At 35.6% G+C, this 13,829-nt stretch overlaps 1 protein-coding gene across 1 annotated transcript in view; it reads right to left on the reverse strand.

Moving 5' to 3' along the window:
- Positions 1 to 4,078: 4,078 nt before the first annotated feature.
- The window catches only part of RAP2A (RAP2A, member of RAS oncogene family), a 31,603-nt gene continuing 21,852 nt past the window's right edge, over positions 4,079 to 13,829 (reverse strand). The window contains exon 2 of the mRNA XM_072622084.1: positions 4,079 to 5,470. Coding sequence (XP_072478185.1) covers positions 5,233 to 5,470 — 238 coding nt within the window. The 3' untranslated portion in view covers positions 4,079 to 5,232. The remainder of the gene's footprint in view (positions 5,471 to 13,829) is intronic.

A 13,829-nucleotide genomic window follows, 5' to 3' on the forward strand; every position in this document is an offset into this window, starting at 1 on the left:
AGAGGTTTTTGGCCTGAATACTTTTGGCCACACCATCTCTTGAAGAACCATCTATTAAGGTGGAAAGATGATGTCAATTATTCCAGTGGAGAAAACACCTGTATGTGGATCTTTTGAAGTCTTTTCCTATGAATTAGATTGCTTAGGACAAATGAGGAAAACAGACTGTGTTACTATAAAAGAGGATTAAAATAATTAGGCTATTGTGAAATTTCCAGAGTTTCACACATGGGTGCAAAATATCAACTTTTATAAGTTATGTTGTAGGTTTTATGAAAGGTTTCAGATTGAATGGAAAAGTCCTTATTAAATAATTTTGTGTGCCAAATACCGTGCTGGAAATACAAATAGATGCTTTTAAAATTGCCTTGAAATTATTCATCTGATCAATACTTTTTGAGCCTTCTAAGAGCCTGGCATTGTTCTTTGTTAGGATTTGTCTGCCAACCTCTTTGAGATTGTTTTTCATTTAAACAAGCAAATTAAGTGAAGTTCATTAATTTGCTCCCTTCCCTCCCTTAACTATTCCCTTAACTTACTGCTGCACGAGCCTTGGGGGTCAGTTGGCACTCATTCTAATCCAACGCTAAACTGAGTGAAGTCACCTCCTCCTGTTCCTTCTGCTGCTAATGTTTCCTCCTGTAGTTGCTTATACATGCCTCTGTAATTCACCAAAAGTTACTGAGCATTACATCTGAAGTTATTTGTAAGTTGGGTGAGTTCCAAAACATTCTTAGTCTCAAAACCTTCCATTCAGCACAACTTGACACGGTATACTCAAGTATTTTTAAACACCTGAAATAATATGAAGCTAACCAACTTTAAAAATACTTAATATTGCATTAAAATATTTATAGTTGCATTTTTGCTGTAAATACCCTAAAGTTTTTCTATAGTGCTTCTGTTACATCCTTGCAATTATTCTCTTATACACTAAAACAATGAAACTACTAAACTAGTGGAATTTTGCCAAGAGCTTTCAACATAGTCCAATGGCCACATAACCAAAAGGCACAGTTTAAATTGGTTTACAGAATGAATGAGCTAGTTATCAGTGTCTAGAGCAGCTGAAGGCTGGGTACAATTAACAGCATTTGTCAACATTCACAGAATCCTCTATAGAACAAGCAGTCCCTACAGAGGACCAGCCTCCAGCTTCTGGCACCTTAAGATCCACATGACCTGGAAACAAAAAGCCAGCCTGAAGTCCATCACCAAGGAGCACAATGGTGCATTTTAGTGGTATTGGCATGACTATAATGCAACCTCTAATCAATGTCAATTATCTAGAACAATCCTGTTAACATGAGCATCATGAATGTTCAAGCTATCACTGCTAGGATGTATAATCAGGCTTCTTTGGAACACTGACATTTTCCAATTCAAAACCTTAAAAACATTACAATTTTAGGATGTTGATATGAAAAAGCCTGGTTTGTTTCATTTTGAAATCTAAAAAGTTAAAGTACATTGGAATCTGTTCTTTTGTTATTTGAACATATATCCAGTACTAACCACAAGCACTTTTAAATAGGCAGGTTGTTTAGAAACTAACTCAACAATTTCTTCACGGAAATAGAACTCATGTATACGTCAAACAACTGCACAGCCCATGCAAGTTCATTTTGGGATGCTGATAGTACAAAAGAAATCCAAAGGAAGTTTCATTAAATAAATTTATTTGTTAAAATAATTTAACTCCAAATACAACTGTTGAATTTGCATTGAGTTCTATGTACAATTCTTGTTTTATCCCAAACAGTGAGGTTTAACAACTGACATTGTTACAAAACAATAAACCGTTGTTCAATTTTAAGTGGTCAGTTGTATTAGAGCTCAACAATTAACTGTGAACTATATTTAATTAATCTCTGGGGAAACCCCAAATCAATAATGTTAAGTCTGTTTCCAAAACCCACTGCAGTCACTCTTGAAACCCTGATCAAGATTTAATGTATGCACAATGACACAGATAAACAGAAAACAAAAACTCCCATCATCTTTTAACGTCTGATTGGTTAGGGAGTTTCACAATTAAAGCCTAATCAGAGCCAAGGCAGGACACTGATCAGAACAAAATAATAACAGTAATAAAAATCCACATACATACACACATGCACACATCATCTCACGTACATACAATCCTCTGAAAAACAAATGGCAGACATCTTTAGGCAACATTCTTTACACAGGAGAGCAGATACCAGTAGTTTTCCCAAAAATAAGTGATGGCAACTGTGGTACTACCAGTCGGAAAAGCTAATTCTAATTGTATAAACCAAAGAAAAAAGTAACCAAAGCACCTTTCAAACGTTTAAGAAAGACTCTTGTGTAACACTTTTGAGCAGATGCTGGCTTGTTTCGCACAGGCTGAACAAAATGAAAGGCAACAGTTACCATCACTATTACAGCTCACAAGAATTAAAGTTGCAACATTGAAAGGAAAAAAATCAGTAAAACAAAAAAAAAAATGCTGCTTTTGTAAGAAAGTACAAAACCCTACAATAACAGCTAAAGTAAAAGTGGGTCTTTGGATCAAACCATAATATTTTTAAGGCATGTTAGAAAAATTTCCATTGACAAGAATTGCTAGTCTGATCAGGGTACAAAACAGAGTGAGCCAAGGTACTAACCTTTGCAGAAAGAGGTGGCCACCAAATTCTTTCATGTGGCCCTTCAAGGTTAGTCTTCCTGTTCTCAAACTTTTTGCCAACATTTCAACAAATGTAACTATCATTCAATCAAGTATGTTTTCACCAGATGAAATACCAGGAAAGCATCAGAATTTGAGAACCACAAGACAGAGAGCACAACAGCATTTACATTTTTTTGTGACAATAGGTGTTGCTTTGTCACTAAAACATGTAGAACTGTGATGAAACACACAACCAGGTGGCCAATTCACTGATTACTAGGATGTACACATTAAAAAGCCCATCTGACTGTTTTACGTAACAAATTCTTAACTACATGATTGAAAATCTTTGATAAGAGTTTGCAAGACTTTTGCCCATTTCTATTGTCTGCATAGCAATCCATGGCATAAAACTGTAGGATCTTTAACAATGCACACTTAAATGCATTCTGAACTATCAATGCTAGCTGAAAATCTGAATCTGGAAATATGTAAGAGGGAAATTTTAGAAAGTTATAGGATGTGAAATCTAATTCACTGACAGATATTTCTATTGCAGGAGACAAGTAGTATTCTTTACACCTTCAATTCTCCTGGATACTGAGGTCTTAAAATTGGGTTTAGCATAAAGGGCTGAAATTTTATATGAACAAGGTGCTTCAGAATGGAGGATGATCAAAACTACATGAAAGAAAGCAATTTGCGACTAAAAGTTCAGAAAGACTGATTAGACCTAAATACTGATTTTGACACATGCATCTCCTCTTCCATTTTCTGAGAAGAGAGGAAGTCTAACTGAGAATAGTCTGACCAGGTCTTTTCTATCTGCTGAATTTTGGCCAGTCACTGAACACTCTGATATAAATTAATTACATGAAACATGGGAGTATTTTTATTCAAAAATGTTCTAAAATATTTTAAGAAATAAAATTAATATAGTCCTTGAGACAAATCTAAAAAACAGATTTTTAGAAGACACTAGTGTCCTTTGTGTCCAATTTTGGAAGGCAAATAATATACATATGCACGCATACAAGCACACATCCTCTCAATTACCCAACAGAAAACTAGTTACTGCATGAGATTGTGACACCAATGAAATGCAGAGTGGCATGCAGACCACAGGCTCAGTGATTTTGCAGTTTTGAAGGCCAAATTTCTCTACAGAGGGCCAACTCAAGATAATCTCTTCAGCATTTAGAACTCTGAAGTTTAAATTGAAAAATCACTTATACTTGATTGTAAAACTTTGAATAGGTATTTCTGTGCCATTAGTCATGCAAATGATAAATACTTCACGGCTATGAAAACTAAAAATGTCAGAGCTTGAGCACCTTTTCAAAACAAAATATTCACTCCCATTCTATTTGCCACTTCAGTAATCAGGGCAAAACTGATGCAGGAGAACCTTGGTAGCGTATATCAGGAACTGGAGATAAAAGGTTTTTCGTCCCTTGCTCGTTATCCTATAACTTATATATCCTACCTTTAAGCCAGAATTGTTTCATATGGTCATTCAATTTTTTTAAATGTCAACATTAAAGCTCTGAAATAGCAAACTTGATTTTGAAAGAAAGTTAGCTTGGGATCACACCAAAAACCATAGCCCTTCAAGGCAAAAAGGAATTTGTTGTCTTAACAAACTTAAAAATGCAGAATGTTTGTACTGTCCCATGAGGTTTCTGCAAATGGGAACATCTGGATGCAACATGGCTTCATTTTCCTTACAAGATGGTACTAGTTAATCTACTAAAATGCTCCTTGTTAGTAAGGCTAAGCAATTTCTTTTCATCATAGTTGCTTCCTCCATGTTCAGTAAAGTGATAAAAATATTTCCTGCTTTGTAAACAGAGGTTTGTTTGCTTATTTTTTTGTTTGAACAAAACATGAAGATATCTTCCATTTTCAGTAGCAAAGCAGATGAATTAACACATTATAAAACCAGACTGCATTTTCCACAACCTGTTCAGATCTCTTCATTTTCAAGGATTGGTGCAATGAGTTCCATGTCAGAAACTAGGATAAAATATACAACTAACAGCATAGATTTTGCAAACAAGAAATAATGACAGCCTTGTAGAGAATGTCCCCTGTAATGCTGTTAGCAGTATGGTTGATCCTGCTTTAACTTGACTGAGTTAACTGGCCAGAAGCACTATTACAAGTCCTAAAATTCTGTATTTGTGTATGATTTCTCTCTTAATTAAAAAAAAAAAGAACAAATATTTTAATTGTGAATCATCATTGCAGGTCTTCTCAATCTCCCTCAAGAATAATTGCAATTTATGCAACAGTTGCTGCTGTCTGGGACAATGCCAACATATCTTTCAAATGAAATCACCCTGTAGATTAATTGGCTATGCCATTGAGTTGCAGGTGCATAAGGGAGACTGAGGATGGTAGTGAAAAATGTAGTTACTGAACCCAAATGTATTCAGAGACACTGACTGACAATCACTGCTTAACTCTGAATAAGTACTGTAACTTCACTGTAGATTCATTCCACACATCCTTGCAAACTGGGCAGTAAGCAGACAAGATTTTACCACCTACAAAAGTTGAGTAAACTGTGTCCAAGATATGTCCATTTTTAAATGCTATTGTATGTTACAGGCAGAACAGCATGGATCATCTTTGTCTGGCTGAGCGGCATAGTTCATTTGTCTAACAATTTCAGCAAAGAGCTCATCCACCATTGTTTTACTTTTAGCAGACGTCTCCATAAAGGGACAACCCCATTCTTCAGCCAAGGCTCTTCCCTCATTTGAAGATACTTCTCTCTCACTTTCCAGGTCTACTTTGTTCCCAACCAAGATCACCGGAACCTTCTCATACCTATGAAAAAAACAAAGAAACATACACCATGAATTAATAAAAAGTTACACAGAAAAAGTAGGTTTTATTTTTTTCCTGCTTCAAATTAACCCTCTTAACTACACTTAACAAATATCTTCGAAAAAAATGTGTGGAATCAGGTTCTTCCAAAACCTTGATTTAGTGAATATCTGCAAGTTGCTTTATAGTAAAATTTATGAAACCTATTGCTATTTAAACAATGAACACCTAAAATCAGCCGTTTGTTACACTTCCAATGTACAATAAAAATTCTCAAATCCTATTATAAACTAATTTCCCCTCAACCTAGAAGTAGCCAGCTCAAAACATAAAAAGTTAAACATCTCCGCTCATCATGAATCAAATGTGTCATATGTAACTGGTCCTTTACAGCTGACTAGTGTTAGCTGATATTCTTCACAGAAGCTTACTGCTTGTTACTTGAATATAGCTCCAAAAAACTCCTAGTACCAATTCTTATTACAACGTAGAAGTGACTGGATTTTCCAAGGCTACGGAAGTAGAATGAAAATCTTGACAAGTTTTAGCAAATTGAGCTGAGTTTGGCCACTGTGACAGATCGTTATTCAAGAACCACCCTAGTTTAAATGGTAAGAGGTTCATTTAACAGCAAGTTAGCTATTGGGTGACAAATGTTTTGACCATGACATAGAATAGTAACATTACTATTATAGAATTAATTTGATGGATCTTCATCCATTCCATTGAGTTGCTACGGAGAGATACAAAAGTATGTGTTACTCCAATAATACAATTCAGCAAACAGTAAGTACCTATTATGTGTGGGGCCGAGAGTAAGATGACAAAAAAAAAAGGTCTCTGGCCTCAATTACCATTCTGCTAGAAGGCCATAACACGTACAATGCATGTTTAAGACAATACTAAAAAGTGAAGAAAGTGGGGACATCAGGAAGGGTCCAAAAGAGAAAAGGGGGTTGGGGAGGGGGAAGCAGAACCTGAGCTGAGCAGCAGACCTACACAGGGAGGGCCTTCTGAGAATAAATACATCTTGTATTAGAGATAGAATGCCAACTTCAGAGACAGTAAAGAGGGATAGCAGGCTAACCTGTCTATTACAAAGAGTGAATGACGTCATGTAAAATATTTGGAAAGGTAAGTTAGAGCCAAAATGTGGAAAGCATGAAATACCAAGTTGGTAAGTTTTGTAATTTATCCTGGAGAAAAAAGTGAAATATGGGAGGGTTGTTTTTCTTTTTTTAAAAACAAGGGTGTGATCTGGTCAGATCTAGGCTACAGGAAGATTACTTTGACAGCTATGTGAAAGATGTATTTGAGAGAGGAGAGAATCAAAGTAAGAATACCAATGATAAGGCTATTTTAATGGTCCAGTCTAGAGGTGATGAGCGGTGATTGAGGTAAAAGTGAGGTACCTCAATCTAAGATCCTATGTTAAGGAAGTAAATAATTATGTGAAAGAATCATTAGGAATGACATCAAAATTATGAATGAGTGATAAACAGGGAAATTCAGAGGAAGAGCGCATTCTGGGGACAGGGTTAAGAATTTCTGCTGGCCAGGTTCACTCTGAGAGGCTGGTGGAGATGCTGAGGTGTAGCTATCATGCATGCAGTTGGTGACAAAGGGACTGAATTCGAGATTAGGGCTGGACATACAGATTTGGGAGTCAACTACACAGAAATGATCAATGAGTCCTTGGGAGTTAATAAAACCACAAAAGAAAGTGTGAAGTCTTAGGGTACCTCAGATAGGAGGGGCAGGAGACGGATGACGAAACACCAAAGAAAATAGTGAGACAGGTAGGAGCAACAATACCGGTCCGAGGAATCATGAAAGTAAACTAGAATGCAAGATGTTTAGAAGTGAATGGGAGAGGAAGAAGCAGTGGTAGCAATAATAGATGGTTCTCTATACAAGACTACAGAAAGTTAGCCCAAGGGGATGGCAGGATCAAATGAAGGGTTTTTTAAGAATGAGACAGGACTAGCTATGTTTGTAGGAAGCAAACAATGAGAAGAAAATAAAGATGGGGTCATGAGGTCATGATAAAACACTTTAATATCTAGTCTAAGCAAAGCACTATGTTATGGATATAGGAGAAAGAGATAGAAGAATCCTGCTTTCTAGAACATTACACTGATCAAACTAAGACATACACATACAAAAGAAGGAGACAGCTGCCACTGACTGTACCTAGGATGCATGGGCATATAGAGATTTAATAATGGTATTCTGAATAATAACCAGGCCAAAGACAGATCACAAAAATAATTACTGCATGAAACTGAATAATATTGTGTCATAAGAAAAGATAATGAGAATTCAGAAGCATTAAGAAGACTCAGATGAACTCAAGTAGGAAAAGAAAAGCAGAAACAGAAAAACAATATACATGACAATAGAATGTTAATGTAAAAAAAAACTCCACAAAATGAGACTTAAAACTGTAATTACAATTACCAAACTTAGCTATGGAGAAGAGTTAAGAAAATGTACCAATTTCTACCTTTTTTTAAAGGTGAGGACCAAAAGAATGGATCAGAAAAAATGTGCAGATAGATTGTTTATTTTTGCTGAACTGCTTTCTTTTTCTCCCTTAAAAAAAAATTCTTTGTTACAGGGAATGGCCTGCTGGGAAGGAGCTGGAGGAAGGTCTTTACTTGGAAATGAAGGTGATATAAAAACAAGATATCTTTACATTAAAATAAATAAAGTGAAGTGTGAGGGAGGAAGCAAATAACTGGAAATCAAGCAGGTACCTACTGATCACACATAGTTACACAAATCAAAGTATATGAAATGACTGTGCTATAAGAAAGGACACATATAATTCAGAGAAACATGGTAAGACTTGGATGGACTGATAGAATAAAATAAGCAGAATCAGAAATACACAGCATCATAAATGAAAAGAATAAGATGAAACTCAAAAGACTATATAATTAGGATGACCAAACTTTGAACCAGAGAAAAGCTGAGAAAATGAGCTCTCCTTCTCCTTTAGAGGTAGACTATGGGTGTGGAACATTATATATACTTTCTGACATGAGCATTATATTAGCTAGTTTTACTAACCTATTTTCCTTTCTTTTTTTTTTTAAATGAGGGATGAGGAAAATGGGGTGGGGGCAAGAAGGTATATTCTTGAAAAGAAAGGTGATGTAAAAAAATTGATGTTTTTTAAAAAAAGTATTACGTTCTCTGAAAAACTTAACTAAAATTTTTATAAACTGGCATATAACAGGTTTTGTAAGCAAGCAATAGAAGAGAAATCCAGTTTTAATAATAAGTATAGCATAACTCTGAAAAAACAACTTGTGGCCATTGGTTGATGATACAGATCCTTCCATGATGTACACACTGGTCAATCCTTGGATTTCATGATTCATTTGCCTTAATGTGTAAGATGGCTTTACAAACTTAAAGGTGTATTACTATTATCAAGGTTAGGAGCCTGTAGCAGATGACTTTTTGAGGTGCCTCCACAACTAGAATGAATGTTACAATAACACTTATAAAGCATATTAGCAAAAATTGCATATGGCTTTATCTCCAAAAACCCAGAATGATCCTACTGCTATACAAAAAGTAACTTACTCTCTGTTTATATATGTATATGTTGGTGTATGTACACATGACATACTATTTTCTGGGAAAATCTAAGTGCTTACTTTATTCAACAATAATGCTGAAAAGCTTTTATGTATGTAACATTTCAGCATTATTATTTCCTTGCTTTGATATCACTAACACTCTCAAACACATTAATATTTTGGTGTTGATCTCTGTTTTGTCTAGTTTTTGTTTAAAATGCTATCCTTAAAGACTTAAGTTATATGAATGAGAAGTTCTCATTACTTAAAGACTAAGGAATATACGTGGGTCCCATTTAGCATTTTGAAATTTTTCTTTTTATAAAGTATTTTACTTTATAGGGTTCAAAATGTTTTATCCATATTTTATCTTCACAAGACAGACAAAACGCAGGCTTCGAAAATAAATGTCAGTCAATCAACCAGTCAGCATTTGCTAAGCACCTACTATGTACCACAGTGCTAGGGGTTGGCTACAAAAAACCAAAATGAAAAGAATATCCACACTTTCAAGGAACTTGCCTTATAATAAATTAAAACAAAAAACAAAAAACCTGTGTAATATCAGACTTGAGTTAATGGAGACTTCCGATTTTATAGCACAAATCCACTTCAGGAATGCTAACAAGCTGTTTCCCCCACACCAGTGTGCTATTGTTATTGTGCTTTACTTTTCACCACCTAATTTAATGTCTTTAACACAGTCATTTTTCCTATATTATTGCACTGGTTATATTTATACATACACCTATTTGTGACGAGTTTATGAAATTAATTTAAAGAGGCTGGCTTAACAGAAAAAAAGTTACAGCACAAATAAGCTTATGGAAACAGAAGTCCTGTTTTATAAATGTATGTAAAAAATTAAAATGAATTGTGAAAAGGAAACTTAAAATGTGATTGTTTAAAAAAATCTACTTTGGCAGCGAAGGACTTTGCTTGCTGGAATATCCTTAAAGTTTTTGTTTTGTGACATGTCACTTTTTCCCCTTAGATTAAAGCTTCTGAAACTTGAAAAAAAAGTTAAGGCTGTTGGTTGGTTAAATCATTAACACTGGGGAGAACACATCAGAGTAGGAGCTCAAGCCAATGGCATTAGAAAAAGAGATCTCCAGTCCCCTTAAGGCTACCCTTGTTCCCTGAGGGAAAAATGTAGCCCAGAGAACACAACTTGCTAGTGTGTATGCATGCAGGCTGGGAGAGATCTGGACTAGACAACCTTAAAAAGACCTTTTCCAACTTTAATTCAAAGATCCTCTGTACTTACAAAAGTACTCAACAAATTTAAGCTAGAGAAAATTTAACCAAATTTCTATAGACAAAAGGGGTGCTGAATGCCAGACTCCTTGGACATACTTTCTAAATCTAATATCTGTACTTCCTTCTTCATTTTTTCCTTCCCAATCCCTTGAAACCTGCTTTGTCTCAACCATCCAAATGGAACTGTTTAATCAAGGGTTCCAACAACATCTTTAAATTCCATGTCCCCCAGCCCTCTTCTGATCTCCCTTGATACTTCTGCATCTGTAATGACTACTTTTCACCATCTTTTTTACATTCTTCTCTTCGTTGGCTTTTAAGACACCACACTCACTGAATCACAGAATTTCTAAAGTTGGAAAAGATCCTAATGGCCATCTAGTTCAATCCACATGAAAAGAAATTTCCAAAATAGCACACTTGACAAGTGGTCATCCCGCTAGAATCAGATAATTTGAACACTGAAAAGAACCTCAAGCAGCCATCTAGTTCAAAGTATGCTCAAAACAGGCTTTCCCATGACAATATCACGGACTTCCACTGAAGAACTAATTACTACCCTCCTGAGACAAGCACATTTTGACTAAAAGGTTAAACTAAATCTTCAGAAGTCTTTTCTGATTTCAAGTTTAAATTTGTCTCATATAAAATGCTCTTCAAATTTTAAGGTGCCTTGTAAATATCAGTTATTATCATTATCTATTTGGTGCTAAAAGTCACTCAAATTATTAGGAGTCACAAAATTTTATTTTGTTAAATCAATCACCAAGTGCTAAGTGAACACTTGCAAAAAGCTGAGTACTTTGGGAAAACAACAAAACACCCTAAATTATGACGACTTGATCTCTATGTGTAGAATTCTAGTTGGAGAGAAAAATTTAGAGGCAGTGGGGTAGTACAAGTACTTATTTTGTAGTCAAAGGGTCTACATTCAATACCTGTGTCACCATGGACAAGTCAGATCAACTCTTTGCGGCTTAGTTTCTTCATCTGAATATCTTAATCTATATATAGACTTTGTACTCTTTATATCACAGATCTGTTTGTGAGGAAATTACTTTATTGACTATTTAACTTAAGTGCAATTTACTTTTTTTTTTTTAAAGATCTATACCTTTCATTGGTGATAGGAAGTCCATATGTGAAAACGTCCTCTGCATGACTTAAAAGTTACATAGAGAGCTGCTGAGGGCACTTAGAAATTAAATGACTTGCTGCCTATGGATCTCAAAGAAGGTAGCCTTCCTCTCCTGGCTCAGCCCCCTCCATTCATTTTTCAGTTCCATTTATGTGACTCCTAAGGGTTAGGATTATCTTCCTTTTTGTTTGTATCTGAATCCTCAGCTCTCAGCACAAGCCTAGTAAATGCTTGGTAAAAGTTTGTTGATTTTGTCAGCCTTGGAGTCAGGAAGATGTGGGTCCAATTTCTGCCTGTGACACATACTACCTACCATGCTACTTTTCCTGTTCAAGACTACACATGCTCTACAGGTCAGAAAAGGGAGCAATCAATACTGTGACCACAGAGTGGTAAAGACTTGTCTAAGGTCACACAGATCAGAGCTGCCATGAGAACCAAGATCTGACTCCTAGTCTGGTGTCTACTGCAGTGCTTCCTCTCATGTAGAATTGGAATAAGCCTAGAAACATGGGTGTGATCTGTATATAGGAGTTTCAGCAAAACAAAAGCAGAAAATTAGGGAATATTGAGAATAACTTGGTTCACCTACAAAGTGTATCTGAGTCATCACTAAACATCCAGCACTGGAAAGATGTGCCCTTATTCTGACATTCTAGACAGGTTTCACAATTTGAGCACTGCTTAGAAGAAGCAACTGAAAGGTGAAGTCCCTTTCAGTGCTAGGAGTCTATAACTAGAGTGCTAACTATTTTGAAATATTATTTATATTAATTTATGTTGAACTATTCCTTTATCAGTAAAAATATAGGTCCAGTAAAAAAAAAAAACCAAAAAACTATTGTCCTATTTGAGAAGGTAATGGTTCTTATCTACACATTGTTATTAAGTTCAAATTTTACTAAAATTCTTTTTGAACGCAGGTACGGGGAGGGGGTGGAGGCCCTGTGATTTATGTGGCGTAAGAAATTTCCAATGACAATACAGACTGGCATCTGCAATTACAGTTTTAGAGGTGAGTGGGGTGACTTGGTATGGGAGAAAGTGACTTGTTCAGTGTCAAAGAGCCTGTGGGGTGAGGAATGAATTTAGGTCTTCCTTTGACTACAAAGCCAATTCTCTATTATTAACACCATTAACAAACACTATAATTAAAATCTAAAGAGTTCCAAAGACTAGCCAATGACCCAACTGTTAAATCATACAATATTTGATTCAACAAATGTCAGTATAATACTAGAATTTCAACAGTCCCTTGGAGTTTTTCCTAATGGAATCTCAGAGGTAGCAATCTTTGTCTTCTGAACTTTCATTCTCCATTAGTGACAAGCACCCTAAATACAGGCAGTCAATTCATTATGAAAGCCATTTGGCCTCAGGGAGGGCAAGTCTCAGCATGAATGGTACTCCATCACAAAGTACCACATATGAGCTATTTTACTAGCAAGACCTACTGAAAAACTGAACACAAGAGAAATATGGCATGGGAAATAACACTGTCAATAGTGTCAAGTCAGACAACTCTAGCTACTGATTTATGTTCCACTAGCAAGGATATAATTGCATTTTATTTGTCTAATGAGAGCAGTACACTTCACATACAATGTACTTAAAACGTCCTGTTGTGCAGGTGAAATGAATTACAAACCTAAATACAATAAGGTTGATTTTAGTAGTTGATTTCTGGGATTCAAGTAAACGACTAACTTCAATCTGTTTAAATGATTAAAAATTGGCTTTCAGCAGGAAAGGAAAATTTCTAAATTATAATTTCAGAATTTAGGATCGAAAAGAATCTTAAGGATCCTTTTCTAGACCAACCCCTTGTTTTACACCCAAGGAAAAAGCCCCTGAGATGACTTATCTAAGGCTTAGTGACAATTAAGACTTGCTACATCAGGTCTCATAAATCCCAGTCTATTCCTCAATTCCATTACATCATGTTGCCAACCTACCTCCCCAAAACAGTTACTTTCAACAGTTTCTAGGATGGAGAGGTGGGGAATAATACACAAACTAGGGAATACTCCTCAATAGTGGCTCCCAACTACCCTCCAATTCTTATCACACATCTTATTTATCCTTTCATTTATCCCTTTGAATGCACACATATACAGATATTCTTGGGGGGAGGGGTTGAGGGTCTCATATTGTCTTCTTTCACTTTCCCCAACTACAGTTTCTCTTGGTATGCCATATGAAACTCAGCTTTTGAGCTTAAGAATGGTATATCATACATCATAAAACCACACTTCATACCTAAAGGAGATACCCTATTAATTAAAATAAAAAATTACAAGATGAAATGTCAGCTGTTCATTTTCAATATTACCATAACAGAATTTCAAATCATTAAAATGGCATGGTT

Source organism: Notamacropus eugenii, chromosome 6 (genome assembly GCF_028372415.1).
Source record: "Notamacropus eugenii isolate mMacEug1 chromosome 6, mMacEug1.pri_v2, whole genome shotgun sequence".
In the NCBI taxonomy this organism is placed as follows: Eukaryota; Metazoa; Chordata; class Mammalia; order Diprotodontia; family Macropodidae; genus Notamacropus; species Notamacropus eugenii.